This window comes from Chiloscyllium punctatum, chromosome 19, assembly GCF_047496795.1.
Source record: "Chiloscyllium punctatum isolate Juve2018m chromosome 19, sChiPun1.3, whole genome shotgun sequence".
NCBI classification, from domain to species: Eukaryota; Metazoa; Chordata; class Chondrichthyes; order Orectolobiformes; family Hemiscylliidae; genus Chiloscyllium; species Chiloscyllium punctatum.
In genome coordinates, this window is record NC_092757.1 from 88,241,382 (window position 1) to 88,257,071 (window position 15,690).

A 15,690-nucleotide genomic window follows, 5' to 3' on the forward strand; every position below is an offset into this window, starting at 1 on the left:
GTTGCTTAAGATTCATTCTCAGCATAGTGCTCTTTTGCTGGCAGTTCCACTTGTGATAGCTCATTGAGCTGGATGAAACTGCTGAAGTCTGTTTATGCAGTGAAGGAGCTTCCATCTTGCAATCAACAGAGTTACAGACCTAGCACCCACTGTTTGTTGAAGGTTATATATCTGTTATTGACTATGTTGACCTACCTTTGAATGAGATACACTTAAGGGGCATTGGAAAAAGACACTAGTGGGCAGGATTAGGGGGAGAACCCCAGGATTTTCTACAAATACATCAAGGGAAAGAGAACAACCAGAGAAAGTAAAGAGCCCATTGCCCCCTTGGTCTCTACCAGTGTCCTCTGGCTCGACACACAGTATTAAACAGGTACTTCATATCTATCTTTGCTCAGGAGGAGGATGTGGGTACAGAATTTGAAGTGGTGGGCTGTGAGATTCCTAAACAGCATGTTGTAGAATGAGACATTGGAGGATTTAGCAAGCTTAAAAGTAGACAAATCCACATGTCCAGATGAATTGTGTCTCAGCCTACTGCTGTGGGAGATGAGGGAGGAAATGATTGGGACCTGACCCAAGTTTTTTTAAGCCTCTGTGGCCACGTACAAGATACCAGACAACTGGAAGTGTGGTAGAGATAAACCAGCAACTTGCAAACTGGTTGCTCTCATGTCAGTAGTCAAATTATTAGAGAAAATTCTGAAGGAGAGAATTAATTTCCACTTGGAGTTAGAAGATTTGATCTGAGACAGTCAGCATGGCTTTGTTAGCTTGAAGTCATAGTGAACAAATCTAATGCTGTCTTTTGAGGGGGACCAGGTGAAGAGATGAGAGTAGTGTAGTCAATGTAGTTTATATGGATTTCAGCACAGCCTTTAACAAGGTCTGATAGGGGAGACTTGTAAAGAAGATAAAACATTCCCATGACAAGTCACTCACTATCCTGATTTGGAAGTATATTACCATTCATTTTGCTGTTGCTGGGTCCAAATCCTGGAATTCCCACTGTATGGGTGTATAGACTGCAGTGGTTCACTACCATCATCTCAAAGATAACAAGGGAGAAGCAATAAATGCTTGCTTGCTTGCTTGCCAGCCAGCCACAGCTGATTTTTTTTTTACAAATAGCTAAGGGGACATAAGAGATGCTTTCCTGATGAAGGCTTTTGCCCAAAACATTGATTTGTTTTTTCCCCTGCTACTCAGATGCTGCCTGACCTGCTGTGCTTTTCCAGCACCACTCTAATCTTGACCTAAACTCCAGCATCTGCAGTACCCACCTCCACTGACTTTTATCAACTATGGCATAGCTTATAACAGCAGGCAGCTGTACACAATGTTAATTAGGCCACAGTTGGAATATTACTGTTCTGATCAGCACACTAGAGGAAGGATATGATTACTCTGGAGGGAATGCTGATGAGATTCTCCAGAATTTTGCCTGGGATGAAACAGATTAGCTATGAAGAGAGGTTGGATTGTTTTCTTTGGAACAGAGAAGATTGAAGAGGACCTAATAGACATCTATAAGGTTTTGAGGAGCAAGCTGAAGAGAAAGTAGCTGAAGGGTCAGTAACAACAGGGTGCACTTCTAGGACAAAAGGTGAGAGATTTAGAAGGGATTGGAGGACAACTCCTTTCATCCAGAGGGTGGTGGGGTCTGGAATTCACTAACTGGGAGGGTCGTTGAGGCATGAAATCTCAACCTTTAAAAAGTACTTGGACAACCAAATGAAGTATAACAATATTCAACATCGCCTAGTGTGGCAAAGTAAGACTCGTGTAGATTTAGCAGAATTTTGGTCGTACAGATATGATGGATTGAAGGGCCTCTTCTATATGCTGATTTGATGAAGATGTCATGTTCGAGGAACTCTGCCTCCTCTGTCAACCTACTAGCCCAGCAAGTAAAGAAGGGCTCATCAAACTGGTGAAGTCCCTTTAATCATTATTAAAGGCTTTGCTTTTAATAATACAAAGTGCTCCACCATTTTCAATACACAAGAGATATTACATAGAACACAAAATGTACACAGACTAAACAGCATTAAAACAGATTATAATTACAATAGTGTTGTCACCTTTTTGGTGTTCAAGTTTTAAGACCTATATATATATATATATAATTTTTACATTATCACCAGAAATACCATCATTAGAAATTACAAGATACTGAACATGTAAATACAGGTACTGGTTGTGGGGGGAGGAGGGGAGGGAGTTTATTATTTATTTAAACAAGAAGCAAATAAGGGCACAGAAATTCAAACTAGGTTAAAGACTACTTGCTACCACCAGCTGCAATTAGTTAAACACTACGTGTTACAAAGCCAGGCTTGTTTTAAAGTGTGTAACCAGTACAGTCAAACTGCTTCAACTGTAGACAGTACCTATACAACTACAGGCATTAGTACAAGTATACAGGCAAAGTGCTACAGTTGTAGTCAGCACCCATAATACTACAGGCACCAGTACATGTGTAGTTAAACTGCTTCAATTGTAGACAGTACCTACACAGGCACCAGTACAGGTGTACGGACAAATTGCTACAATTGTAGGTAGCACCTATACAACTACAGGCACCAGTATTCAAACTGCTTCAATTGCAGACAGTACCTATACAACTACAGGTGTACAGACACATTGTTACATTTGTAAGCAATTCCTGTACAACTGCAGGCATCAGTACAAGTGTACAGTCAAACTGCTACAGTTGTAGTCAGTATCAATACAACTATAGGCACCAGTACAGGTGTACAGTAAGAAGTATTTTCAAACTGATGTACAGTTGACATCTGTGCAGGCAGATATGCAGACTGCTAGAGGCACCAACTCAGATGCACAGTCAGAAGAGTAGTCTCAAACCATCACAGGTACCTGTACAGGTACCAATACAAAATGGGTTACACTAAAACCAGAACACCAGAGATGTACATTGAAACTATGATTACCCTAGGTGAGTGGCTGGATTGCTACCTGTACAGGTGAAGTGATACAGTCAGATCCACTGTAAGCAGTGGCACAGGTTCTAGTGCAGCAGTACAGGGGACCAGCACAGTTTCATAGTCAGACTTTCACAGCTATCAGTACAGGTATATTATCAGACCAAAAACTACTAATGCATCATACATGTCTTACAGAATTACCTTTAGTTCCTTCAGAAGGAAATACATTATAAAGATTAACTAGCTATCAGTGAACTCATGACTGTTACTGCCAGTATTTGGTGGGGAGTGCCCTGAAGAGTGTACTAACGTATATGATTTTTATAATACCAGCCAGGACACCTATTCAATGTGTAACAAATACAAGAGCCTTTAGTTTGAGAAAAGTCATTATCGGAGTAGGAATCATCAGTTTGAGAGCCTTAGCCTCACTAGCTTGATTCCCTATGAATGAATTCCACAGCCAGACACAAACAAATACTTTTAACTATTGATTATCAGAGAAATCACAGTTAATGCAGTTTAATGAGTTCTGTAAACTGAGAGATATTCACTTTCACACACATTCTTCCCACTTCAAATATCCAATCGGAAATGAAACCCTTCTTTAGGATTGGGTTTCAGTTGAGCCCAGCTCTAAACTTTTCCGATTTCTGACTGAGGTAAATCCGGGACCAGGTCAGACATCTCTTCGAGAAGGGGGTTTGCAAATCTTCATAGGCTGCCAATATCTCCGGGCACCATTCAGTCCTAGGAAGGAGGAAGTTGGAGTGGGGCGAGGGAGGTGCATGGACAGTGAAGGAAATGGCTGAGAATCATCCACCAGACTGGCTGAGGACTGACCACGGAGAGGGCTGGGAATGGGGTAGCTGGAGCATTATCTAGAAAGGTCTGCTGGTGTAACATTACCTTTTTTAAAATATATTTTTATTATAACGCTTATGTTTGAAGAGTGTTAAGCCAGAAACCTAGATGAATATATTGAGAAAGTCTGTACAGTTTGAGAATTTGAGTTCAGTTCAGGAAATAAAAGGCAGTAAATGTGCCCACACAGCCTTTGGATTATCCTAAATGCAAAACTGGTCCACAATGAGCTTTAAAGAGGGAAATATGCCAGCACAATTGGTTTGACTATGTGTGACTCCATTCCAACTTCAATGAAATTGGCTCTCAACTGTTTTCTGAAGTGTCTAAGCAAAACATTCAGTTGCTTTCAACTAGTTCTCCCCTCCCCCGACCGAGTATAACTGGCAAAAAAATGACTGGCACTGCCAGCCAGCAATGCTGCTGAAATTGGTTTTTAAAAAAATAAATGCACTCTCACTGGGTGAAAAGGGAGCTGCTTGACCACAAAGGCAAGTCAGAAACTGCAGCAATTGTATGTCACTTGTGGAAGTTGGGGACTAAAGGGATCAACAGGTGCGGCATAGCGGAGAACGCTTGAAAAACTGAATTGCTGACTCCTGCTACGTGTCAGACAAGTGGATCGGAATATGACAAATTTCCTCTCCACCGCCCATGCCCCACTCCTGGCAGCTGGCTCTCGGGCGTCACGAAATGTCCTGGGAAGATTATTAGAGGTAAAATGCCACAGTGATGCTGCTCAGTCTACAGAAACCAGTTTAAGATATGATCTTTCCTGGGCAGCATGGCTTACTGTTTATGGGCTTCAGTTTACTATGCCTAGGCCGGGAATATAAGATAACGTCAAGATTACTGAGTTGAATTATAAATTAGCTAGAGTGAGGTGAGGATTGCCTAGGAACAGGGGGAGTAAACAACTCCAGTCTAGTGACGGGGAGGGAGGTTAGACTGGGAAAGCATTACTACTGCTGCTGCTGAAGTCGACATGAGCTACTTGAGATGACTGGCACCTGCCCACTCCAGCTGTCAGGAGTCACCACTGCCCCGGAGCCGCAGCCACTGCCCGGTTTTCTCTGCCGCGGTGCCCGGTGTACTGAGCCGCTGCGATTCCTCACGGTTTTGCTGCTGGCCCGCCGGCTGAGGCCTCGCTGCCTGGCCGCCAGGGCCCCGGGGAAGCAGGGAGCCGGCCTCTCCGCCCGGCCCTGCCTCCTCGAGCGCCCCGCGGGCCGGCTCTTCCGGTGCCGGACGGCGCCCGACGCCAAGTCCGTGCGTCCCCGCAGGCTCGGGGCCCTACCCGGCTCCTCGGGCCCGCACCGCCCTGCGGGCCTTTCTTTGGCACCGGCTGCCACCGGGAGGACCCCTCCCGTCGGGGGGCCCAGAACCAGGCTAGTTCTGTCGGTGAGTGAGTCCTCCCGTGTGTCCTGCGTCAGCTCTGAGGCGGCGCCATATTGGTGCTGGGCTCGAGAGCCCTGATAGTCACCGCGGTTCTCTTTGTCATCACCGCCGTCTCCCTGCGCGCCGTCGAACGAGTTCCCGGTCCATTTGGAGTGACCGTTGGCCCCGCCCTCTTCCTCCGCCGCCGCGCTCAGGTCGCGCAGGAACACCACGATGACCGTTATGTTGTCGCTCGAGCCCGCGTCCCGTGCGCTCGCCACGAGCTTGTGAGCCACCATGCTGCTGTCGCCGTTGTTCTCCTTGAGGTGATCGGACACCACCCTGACCGCCTCCTCGGGCTCCATGGTGTCGTAGAAGCCATCGCAGGCGAGGATGAGGTAGTCTTCGGTGCCGTCCAGCACGGTGGAGTCGCTGTCCGCCTCGCCGCAGATGTACGGCTTGTGCTCGGCATCGCCTGGGAATGAGGAGGTGCGGGTTTGAGGAGGAGGGTGGGGAAAATAAAAACAAGTTAGACACGAAAACCCGAGAGAGAAATAAAAATTTAGGACTCCTGCCCCTCAGGGTTGACAGGAGAAATGGACCAGAACATCAGAAATAGGACCAGGAGACCATCAGGGATCTCTCAGCCTTCCGACTCTACCACTCAATCAGATTTTGACTGTATGATCCACTTCAGTTCCAGCTTTCCATACTATGGTTACATCCAGCACTAGAGGAGCAGAAATTCAACACTGGGAAGACTGCAACTATTGTTTCCGATCCTTCCCCTCTGTCCAAACTCAGTTCCCTAGTTTCCAACTCCATCCCTCTGACTTCATCTTTACTGCGAGTTCATATTTCCTTCTCAGTCACACTGTCTTGACTTTGCCCCATCCCCCTATTTCCAATCATATGCTACTGAAATCGCTTGGTTACCTCTGGACTAGGAGAAGGTGAGGACTGCACATGCTGGAGATCAGAGTCAAGGGTATGGTGCTGGAAAAGCGCAGCTGGTCAGGCAGCATCGAGGAGCAGGAGAATTGACGTTTCAGGCATAAGTCCTTCATCAGCCCGAAACTTCGATTCTCCTGCTCCTTGGATGCTGCCAGACCAGCTGTGCTTTTCCAACACCACACTCTTATCTCTCAACTTGACTATCTAAATGTTCTTCTGACTGGTTTCCCACTGTTCCACTCTTCATAAACATCAATTTATACAGAATTCACAGCCAGGCCTTAACCATGATCAGTATTGGTTTCTGGTCAAGCAATTCCTTCATTTTAAAATTTTTGTCCTGTTTTATAAATCCTTCTAAGGTCTCACCCCACTTCACTACTGTAATCCTCCAACCCCTGAATCATCTGAGGTATCTGCCTCTTCAGCATTCTTGAATTTAATTTCTCCTCTATTGGTGGCTGTGCCTTTGCCTTGTTCATGAGCTCGGGGACTCTTCCCTCTACCTTTCTCTCTAGGCCTCTCTCTGTTGCTTTGATGCTGTCCCACATCTTTGTCCAAGTTTTGGGTCCTATATCCTAAATCCTAATGGAGAGATTGTCTTATGACCAAAGGTCAAATAGGGTTGGGACTCTATTCGTTGGAGTTTGGAAGAAAGATGATCTCATTGAAACATGTAGCATTCGTAAGGGTAAATGACATGGTAAATGTCAAGAGTATGCTCCCACCTCATGGGAAAGTCTAGGACGAGAAGGCATAGTTTCAGAATAAAGGGGCACCAATTTAAGACAGAGATGAGGAGGAATTTCTTATCTGAGGGTTGTCAGTTTTGCCGTGTTCCTATTGAGTGGCAGAACAGGCTTGAGGGACTGAATCACCTACTTTTTCATATTTTTTATGATCTTATGTCTCCTGCTCGGGAACATTGTGTTTTATATTGTTCTTGCGAAATGCCTTGGGAGACCTTTTATTAAAGTCACTTTTTAAATATGAGTCTCTCAAACCAAAATTCATATTTAAATTTACTTAGTGACTGAATATCACATACCTCTAGGGTACAGAATTTCCAAGATTCACAATCTTTTAATTCAGTGAGTTTCTCCTCGTTTCAGTCCGAAATAACAGAGCGATCCTGCTGCCCATTTCTAGACTTTCCTGCCAGGCAGATCAACCTCTCACCTTTTGACCTGTTGAGGCCTCCCAGGTCATTCTAGATTTTCAATGAGTTCACTTCTAATTCTTCCAAACTCCATAAGCCATCTACCCATTCTGCTCAACAGGATGCAGCAGAGGCAGTGACCACAGTGTCTGAGATACAAAGAGTTGGAGGTGTACACACAACGAGCTTTTATGACCCTTTATGTCCCAAAGTGCTTTACAGCCAATGAAGCTCTTTTTCTGAAATTATAATTGCAGCAAAGCATTGCACAGTAAGCTCCCATAAAGAGCACTATAACTTCTTTAGGTGTAGTCCAATATCTTGTCTTAGTTTAATGTCTCATTTGGGAAAATAACAGCACCTCCAACATTGCAGCCACATTTCAGCTTGGCACTAAGAATGTTGGCCTGAGTAATGGATCCAAATTCACATACTTTCTGGCTCAGTGCTACAGCTGATGCCACATTAATAAATCACAAGTTGATTGAAAAGCAAACTGAGTTTAGGCTTCTAGTCATACTCCGCATATGGTCCACAGACGTGGAAAATTGAGGTGGGCAGGCTGGCAAGGTTTCCTGTCTTAAGTTTAAATTTGGGAATCCCAACTGGACCATGTACGCAACCTGAAAATTCCAAACCGCTACTAGACAGAGCTAGAGTGAATGACTGGGTCATATGAAGCACTGGAAACACTTCTGATTTCTATATTTTTTTACGAATTTGTAGAGACACTGGAGAGAGTGACCATAAGTTTTGAGGATGACTGAAGATCCAAAAGATTATCCTATTAGGGAAGATTGAACAGGCACCTGTTGTGGTTCTGTTTGCCGAGCTGGGAATTTGTCTTGCAACAGAACCACAACAACAAGCATCCGAGCTACAAATCTTCTCCCAAACTTTGAACAGGCACCTTTCTCTCGAATGATCTAAGAGAGATATTTAAAATGTAAGGTGTTTAAGAAGGTATTTGATAGGAGATACCTAAAAAGACAATTCAACTTCTTGGGGAGATCATCACTCAGGGATAGGAGAATTACAGTAGTCATGAATAAATCCAGTTGGGAATTATGGAGTGATTACCAAGAGATGAAAAGAATATAGAACTCGCTCCCACATTTATGTTTTAAGAGAAAGTTGGAAAAACTCATGAGCGTGAAGGGAACAGAGTGCTATGCTGATGTATGAGAGAGGTATGTGTGAAGCATAGACTAGTCGGGTAGATCAGTCTGCTTTTCTGACCTCCAAGGAATTAAAAATCTAGCCGATGTGTCGAACAACGGGCATGAGTCTGAAAATATAACTAGGGCCAGTTTCCTGATTTAAAAACCTCACCGATGGCTCTGGAAACAGAGAGGCTTCCATTAACTCGCCAAGCCCCGAACCACACCACACAGCCTCCGAGCGCTTCAATTCGCTGCTTTTCATCCTGAGGGAGCAAAAGGGAAGAACAAGTCAGAAAACAAAACATACATCAACTCGACTGAGATATTTGGTTTAGACAGACCATCCATCATTGTTAGGTGTAAAGTGCACAATGAGGCATGCACTCAGAAGGAAGCCACCACATTGTATCCAAGTGGGTGATGAAAATTCCATGTCATCTGATCAAATATAACAGCAAATAGGCCAAATATTTTAAAACAAGATTCCTAATGACCAATTTTTAACCTCAAAAAATTTATTACAGTCAGCAGGTCATTCAGCCCACCATGTCTGTCCTAGCTCTCCTTGGGGCAATTCACATGGTGCCATTCTCCTGCCTTTTCAAATAATGATTTTACTTTCTTTTAAATACATTAATTGACCCCGCCTCTATCACACTTCCAGCCTGTGCGTTCCAGACTCTTAACCACACACTGCATGCAAACATTTTTTCTCACCTTGCGTTTGCTTCTTTTGCAAAACACTTTAAACATGTGCCCTCTTGTTCTTGATCTTTTTATGAGCATGAACAATTGCCCCATATCCACTCGGTCCAACGCCTCGTGAAGTTGAAAACTTCTGTCTGACATCCTCTTAGCCTTCTCCAAAGAAAAGAGTTCCAACTTCTCCAGTCTGTCCTCAAAGCTGAAGCTTCTCATCCCTGGTCAATCTGTTCTGCATGCTCTCCAATGCCTTCACATCCTTCCTAAAGTCCAGCACCCAGAACAGGATGCAGTACTCTAGCTGCAGCTGAACTAGTGTCTCATAAAATCACATTTACCTTTCTTGAACTTGTATACTGTGTCCTAGGATCGTGTATGCTTTATGAACTACACTCTCCACCATTCCTGTCACCTTCAATTACTTATTCATCCACGTCTCTCTTTCTCGCAATCCCTTTAGCCTGTCCTTTAACCAAATTCTTCATAAAATATTAAATAAACCTCATGAACCATGTACATCCTAAACACAATTCTTTCTGCTATAAATCCCAGTTGCCTGTTTATAATGGGAGCTGTCAGATCTTGCAGCACCACCACTGACAGAAGGGTCTAATTATGAACATCCCATTAATGCTGAAGAATACAGGGGAGGAAATAAGTCCTATCACTAAAGAAATAGCATTAGACAAACTAATGGGGCTCAAGGCAGATAAGTCCCCTGGCCCTGATGGCTTGCAGCCTAGGATGCTGAAAAGTAAACTACAGAGATCATAAAACCATACAGAGGTGGCCCTTTGGCCTATCAAGCCAAAAATAGGCTACTACTTACTCTCATCCCACTTCCCTGCACCATGCCCATAGCCTTGAATGTAATGACATTTCAAGGGGTTATCCAGTTACTTAAAGGTTGTGAGGTTTCCTGCCTCAATTATCCTCTCAAGTAGTGCATACCAGACATTCTTCACCTGAGTGAGAACATTTTTCTCAAATTCCCTCATAACCTCCTGCCTTTCACTTAATGTCCCCTTATTATTAAGACTTCAACTGAAGGGAACAGCTGTTTTTTTATCAACCCTGTCCATGCCCCTCATAAGCTTATAGACCTCTCAGGTTCCCCCTCTCAATCTTCTCCACAGAAAACATCTCAAACATACACAGCTTTATTTCAGAGCTGAAATGCTCCATCCAAGACAACATCCTAGTGAACCACCTATGCAACCCCATCCAGCACAAACACATCCTTCGTATAGTGCACTGACCAGAACTGCGCACAGTACTCCAGCTGTGGTCTAACTGACATTCTATGCAGCTTCAATAATAATCTCTCTGTTCTTATAATCTATGATATGATTCATAAAGGAAAGCATGCCATATGTCTTCTCAACCACCCTATTAACTTGTCTACCAATTTCAGGGATCTGTGAACAAGCACACCAAGATCTCTCTATTTTCTGAACTTCCTAGTGTCCTGCCATTCATTAAGCACTCTTTATCGTGTTACTTCTTCCAAAGTGCATTATCTCACCTTTTATCAGGTTAAATTCCTTCTGACCAGTCTGACTATATCCTAACACCTTCCTCTTCACTGTCAACCACTCAGCCAATCTCTGCATCTCCAAAAACCTACCACCATCCCTCCCCATATTTTCATTTACATCTATGAATATTACAAACAATAAGGGACCCAGTACTAATCCCTGTGACGCTACACTGCACTCCAGTCATATAAACAGCCTTTACCATCACCCTTTAGCTCATATGTGATGGTGCCAGTATGGACTAGGGTGGGAGAAAGTGAGGACTGCAGATGCTGGAGTACCAGAGTTGAAAAATGTGGTGCTGGAAAAACTCAGCATCCAAGGAGCAGGAGAATCAATGTTTCAGGCATAAGCCCTTCTTCAGGAATGGCCTGAAGAAGGGCTATTGGACTGGGGTGGACAAAGTTAAAAATCACACAACACCAGGTTATAGTCCAACAGGTTTATTTGGAACTACTAGCTTTCAGAGTGCTGCTCCTTCATCAGGTAGCTGTGGAGCAGGATCATATGACAGAATTTATAGCAAAGATCACAGTGTCATGCAACTGGAACGATATATTGAACAAATCTAGAATGCTGTTAAGTCTCCCATCTTTTAGAATGGGTTGCAGGTTTTGGTTCATTAATATGTAAATCCCAGAACTTCTTCTAAGTCACATTCTTGAGATGACTTAAGGTTTTATATTAGAAAAGGTGACATCTCAGACAATGTATTAAAGGTTAGAGGTTAGACTGCAGGCAGTCAATCCATATAACATTTTATAAATTCCTACTTTGAAATTTAATTCCGTCTCCTTCCTTAGCGCCTGTGCACAAAATAAATGACCAACGCTTTGAGATTGCTGACGAGTTACCTCTCTGTCGGGTTTGTGAGGTTTCATCAGTTCCACTGCCTGGCCCTTGCGCACCAACATCACCTGGGAGTCACCCAGCCAGGCTACGTGCAGCATGTTCCCGCGCATAAAAGTCACCACGCCAGTTGTTCCACATCGCAGGTTCTAAAAGTAATGGAATGAGAAGAACATATCTTTCTGTTTGTGCTTTATTCGTACCCTGGCCCAGATCCTCATGTGTATTTCTGACTTTCTCTATGTGTTGGCGGGAATCTGTATTCCTCTCTAGCTTCCACAGAAAGAGATATCTTTAGGCAAACTTCCCCTTCACTGAGCTGACAAAGTATAATTGTGATCTGCATAAAATAATACAGCAGAGAAGGAGCACATCCTGTCGGTATGACCTCTTTGGAAGGTAAAGTCTTACCAGGGTTTTGGACTGCTCTCTCATGAGAGGGATAACTGGTGATGCTTTATTTAAATGGTCACCATGCCTCAGACGAGGGAAGAGAGGATGAGAAAAAGAATCCTTCATGGTAACTTCAATCAGTGCAAGAATTGAACCCATACTGCTGGTGTTGCTTCTACACTACAATTTAGCTGTCTAGCCAACTGAACTAAACAACCCTCTCTGCAAGAGCTGAATAGTTATTCTTATTCTCTTGCTCTCCTCTCCCTCAACCTGCTGCTATGCCAGTGGCAATGAGCAGAAGTCCAGCAGCTGAGGGAAAATTCAAACAAGAAACAAGAGGCAGGGTTTCCTCCTTTATTAATGGAAATCAACAGTGAATATAAAGAGTTCCATTTCTTACCTGCATCTCCCTTTAAGTGAAATAGTAGACTGCAAATTTAGGGGACATCAGTGAAGAGAAGGGGATAATTCTCTATTGAGAAGGACAAGGGCAGCTGATACATGGAACCATCACCTACAAGATCCCCTCTCAGCCATTCACTATCCTGACTTGGAAATGTATCACCATTTCTTCACTGTCGCTGGGCCAAAATCCTGGAACACCCTTGTCAATAGCATCATGGGTGTCCCTACACCCAAGGACTATGGTCGTTCAAGAAAGCAGCTCACTACCACCTTCTCAAGGGGCAATTAGGGATGGCCAGTAAATGATGGCCCAGCCAGTGGCACCTACATCCAGTGAATAATTTTGAAAAAGAAGAAGAGAAAGTCAAAGGGAAGCCTAAAAATCGGTCAAAATGATGAAGGGTTTCAATGAAGAACTAAGCAGTGGTTAAGAGATTTAAAACAATCAAAGTAAGAGTGAAGATTTTGGGGGGGGAAATTTCTTCACAGAGTTGTCAAGCTTCCAATTCTATCATCTGGACTCTGATCCCACAGTAACTTTCAAAAGAAAATGTGCCGTGGAAGAGGATTTATTTGCCTGATAATGGGGGAGAAGCTGGTGGTGTGTGATTAAATCTCTTTCATATAGCCAGTGGAAGTTTTGGGGGATTGCCTCTGAGCTAGACATGCTGAACTCATGTTTCACTCCTGGAATGAACAGCCAAGGAAGGTAGCACGAATAAACTGAATAGGCAGGGGCTATTTTCCCTGGAGCATCAGAGACTGAGAGGTTTATAAACCTTATAGAGGTTTATAAAATCATGAGGGGCATAGATAGATTGAATAGTGAAGGTCTTTTCTCCAGTATAGTGGATTCCAAAACAAGAGGCATAGATTGAAGGTGAGAGGGTTAAGATTTAAAAGGATCCTGAGGGGCAACTTTCTCACATAGAAGGTGACGTATGTATGGAACAAACTACCAAAACAATTGGCGGAGGCTGGTACAATAACAACATATAAAAGACATCTGAATGCGTTAGAGGGAAATGGGCCAAATTCTGGCAAATGGGACTAGATTAATTTAGGATATCTGGTTTGCATGGACGAATTGGATTGAAGGGTCTGTTTCCCATGCTGTACATCTCTATGAACAAATAGATCAAGTATCAATCTTCAAATCATTCGGAAAAGCCAATGGTGAGCAGTTGGAGCAGGAGAGTCACCTAGTTAGACATGACTCCATGTTGAGTAGGGCTCCTGTACATCCTAGTGATAGGTTTACAACCTTTTCAGAAGAAAGCAGCTACAGAAACAGATGTAAATACATGTTTTGCCTGTTTCACAGGTCAGTAAGCACAGGGAACAATGTTTCAAAGAGTCAGTACATGTAGGGCAGGTCATATGTCCTCATATGGTTCTGCAAGATTAACTATAGTCCAGGGAATGTTGTGCAAAATTGTGTGGTTAACCCAGGGGTGGGGTGGGAGGTGATCACTCACCTCCCGGGCGGCCTTTTGAACAAACCGCTCGTCCGTAAGGCGGAAGGCTCGACACAGGGCCTCAGCTGGATCGTGCTGGAAGATCTCCTGTCGGACGAGGTTCACGTGAAGGTGGATGGAGGCATAGATTGCGGCATCCACTCCTCCATGTCCATCGAACACAGCAAAAAATGACTGCTCCTCCTGGTCCTAGTGAGAGAAGAAAGGAAAGGAGAAGGAGCTGGCATTTCAGTAGCTGACCTGCTACCTCGGCCCCACCAAACAATTTACGGCCAATAAAGCACTTCCTCTCTTTTGAACTGTGGTCTCCTGTCAAGTAAGAAACAATCTGAGGACAGCAAGATCCCACAGACAACAACACAACTTGGTAAGCTGAGATCTTAATGAAGACTTAAAGGAGCTGTGTTTTAACAAGAGAGTGGCTCAGTTCTGAATGGGAGCAGAATCATTATCTTAAGTCCTCAAAAAAGGCTCTTTGAAACAGTCCAAAACAACCACCTAACTATTCTAATCCCAATTTCCTGCAAATGGCAATTAACCGTGTGATTGAAGAAGAGTAAATTGCAAGGATAAAAAAAGCGTTGCATTTGTCTGGCATCTTTCTCAACCATTAGATACCTTAAATCAGTTTATATCAATGCCATACCTTCCCAAAGGGAGGATGAGCCATTTAGAAAGATGGATTAGCAATGAAAGACAGACACAGATATGGACCAGTGGGAGAGTGTCACCAAGTAGTGGAGGCTGCGAGGAATCTGACAGGGGGTATTCTGAGGGAGCAGTCAGTAGAGCTGATTCTCAGTCCCTGTCGCTGGGATTCCAGGATTTTGAATAAATGTCAGCAAAGCAAGATGCACCAGGTGTGACTGCCAATGCACACAGCTCAACATAGTCTCTGACTACCAGACTCTTCCCTCATCCTCCTTCCTTCCCTCACTCTGCCTCACCACCAACTGTCTCTCATCTTCCCTCTGCCCTGCCTCCACTTTACATTTTTCATTCTCAACTCAGTTCCTCCCAGTTCCAAACAGTTCTTCTTTATCTCTCCACATTCCCTCATCTTCATGGCTCTTTCTGCTTTCTTCCTTGTTACTCTCTCTTCCCCTCACCATCAGCTAGGCCCACTGACCGCTTCACTGGGGCCTACAATGTTGATTCAGGCTTGTAGCTGTGACTTACCTCTAGATTGAAAAGAGTATTGAAATCTGGCAGACAGACATGTTTGTCCTCCATCTTCCTGCGCATGTTTTTGATGGCATGAATCGATGTTTCAAAATAGGGATGAGTTCTTCGTGTCAATGGCAAGTCTTTCACCCAGCTGCAGCAGATTTCATGGAGTTTGTTGAATACCATACGGGACAGCCTTGTCGAGTCAAACTCTAGAAAAATATAAGATCAATTTCCACATATTAGAAAACAGAAGGGATGTGATCTGATTTATCACCTGAAAACGCCTGTGGAGAGAAGGTGAGAAAATGCAAAAACCTGTGGCCCCAGGCAGGTGAAAAATCTTAGCATTAAATGTTTTGGATTTGAGATTGGAGTTTGAGGGAAATAGTCTTTTGTTAATAATATATTGATGATTTCTTTAAAGATTGCAAAGTTTTTATTAACCAGACTGCAAGATTGACATTGATGCTTTCTTTGGACATTTTAAAGATTCCTATGGCTTTTTTTTTATATGTTATATCATTAATACATTCTGTAGTTTTAACTGCTAAATTTTCTCTTGATAGTTTTAGTCAATACAGTTTCAGCTGATTGTAGCCTCAAATCCAAATTCTTGACTCCCCCATCCCTCCCTGATAATCTTTGACTCCCTTGTTAGTCAAGACTTGGTTGCAATTGAACATTGAG

General features: G+C 43.7%; 1 protein-coding gene across 2 annotated transcripts in view; it reads right to left on the reverse strand.

The window, feature by feature from the left end:
• Positions 1-1,947: 1,947 nt before the first annotated feature.
• ppm1e (protein phosphatase, Mg2+/Mn2+ dependent, 1E) overlaps positions 1,948-15,690 on the reverse strand; it is a 126,562-nt gene continuing 112,819 nt past the window's right edge. For both annotated transcript variants that reach the window (XM_072589994.1, XM_072589995.1), the window contains exons 3-7: positions 15,013-15,212; positions 13,834-14,022; positions 11,560-11,703; positions 8,635-8,728; positions 1,948-5,664 (exon numbers count right to left, since the gene is read on the reverse strand). In XM_072589994.1, coding sequence (XP_072446095.1) covers positions 4,778-5,664; positions 8,635-8,728; positions 11,560-11,703; positions 13,834-14,022; positions 15,013-15,212 — 1,514 coding nt within the window. In that variant the 3' untranslated portion in view covers positions 1,948-4,777. The remainder of the gene's footprint in view (positions 5,665-8,634; positions 8,729-11,559; positions 11,704-13,833; positions 14,023-15,012; positions 15,213-15,690) is intronic.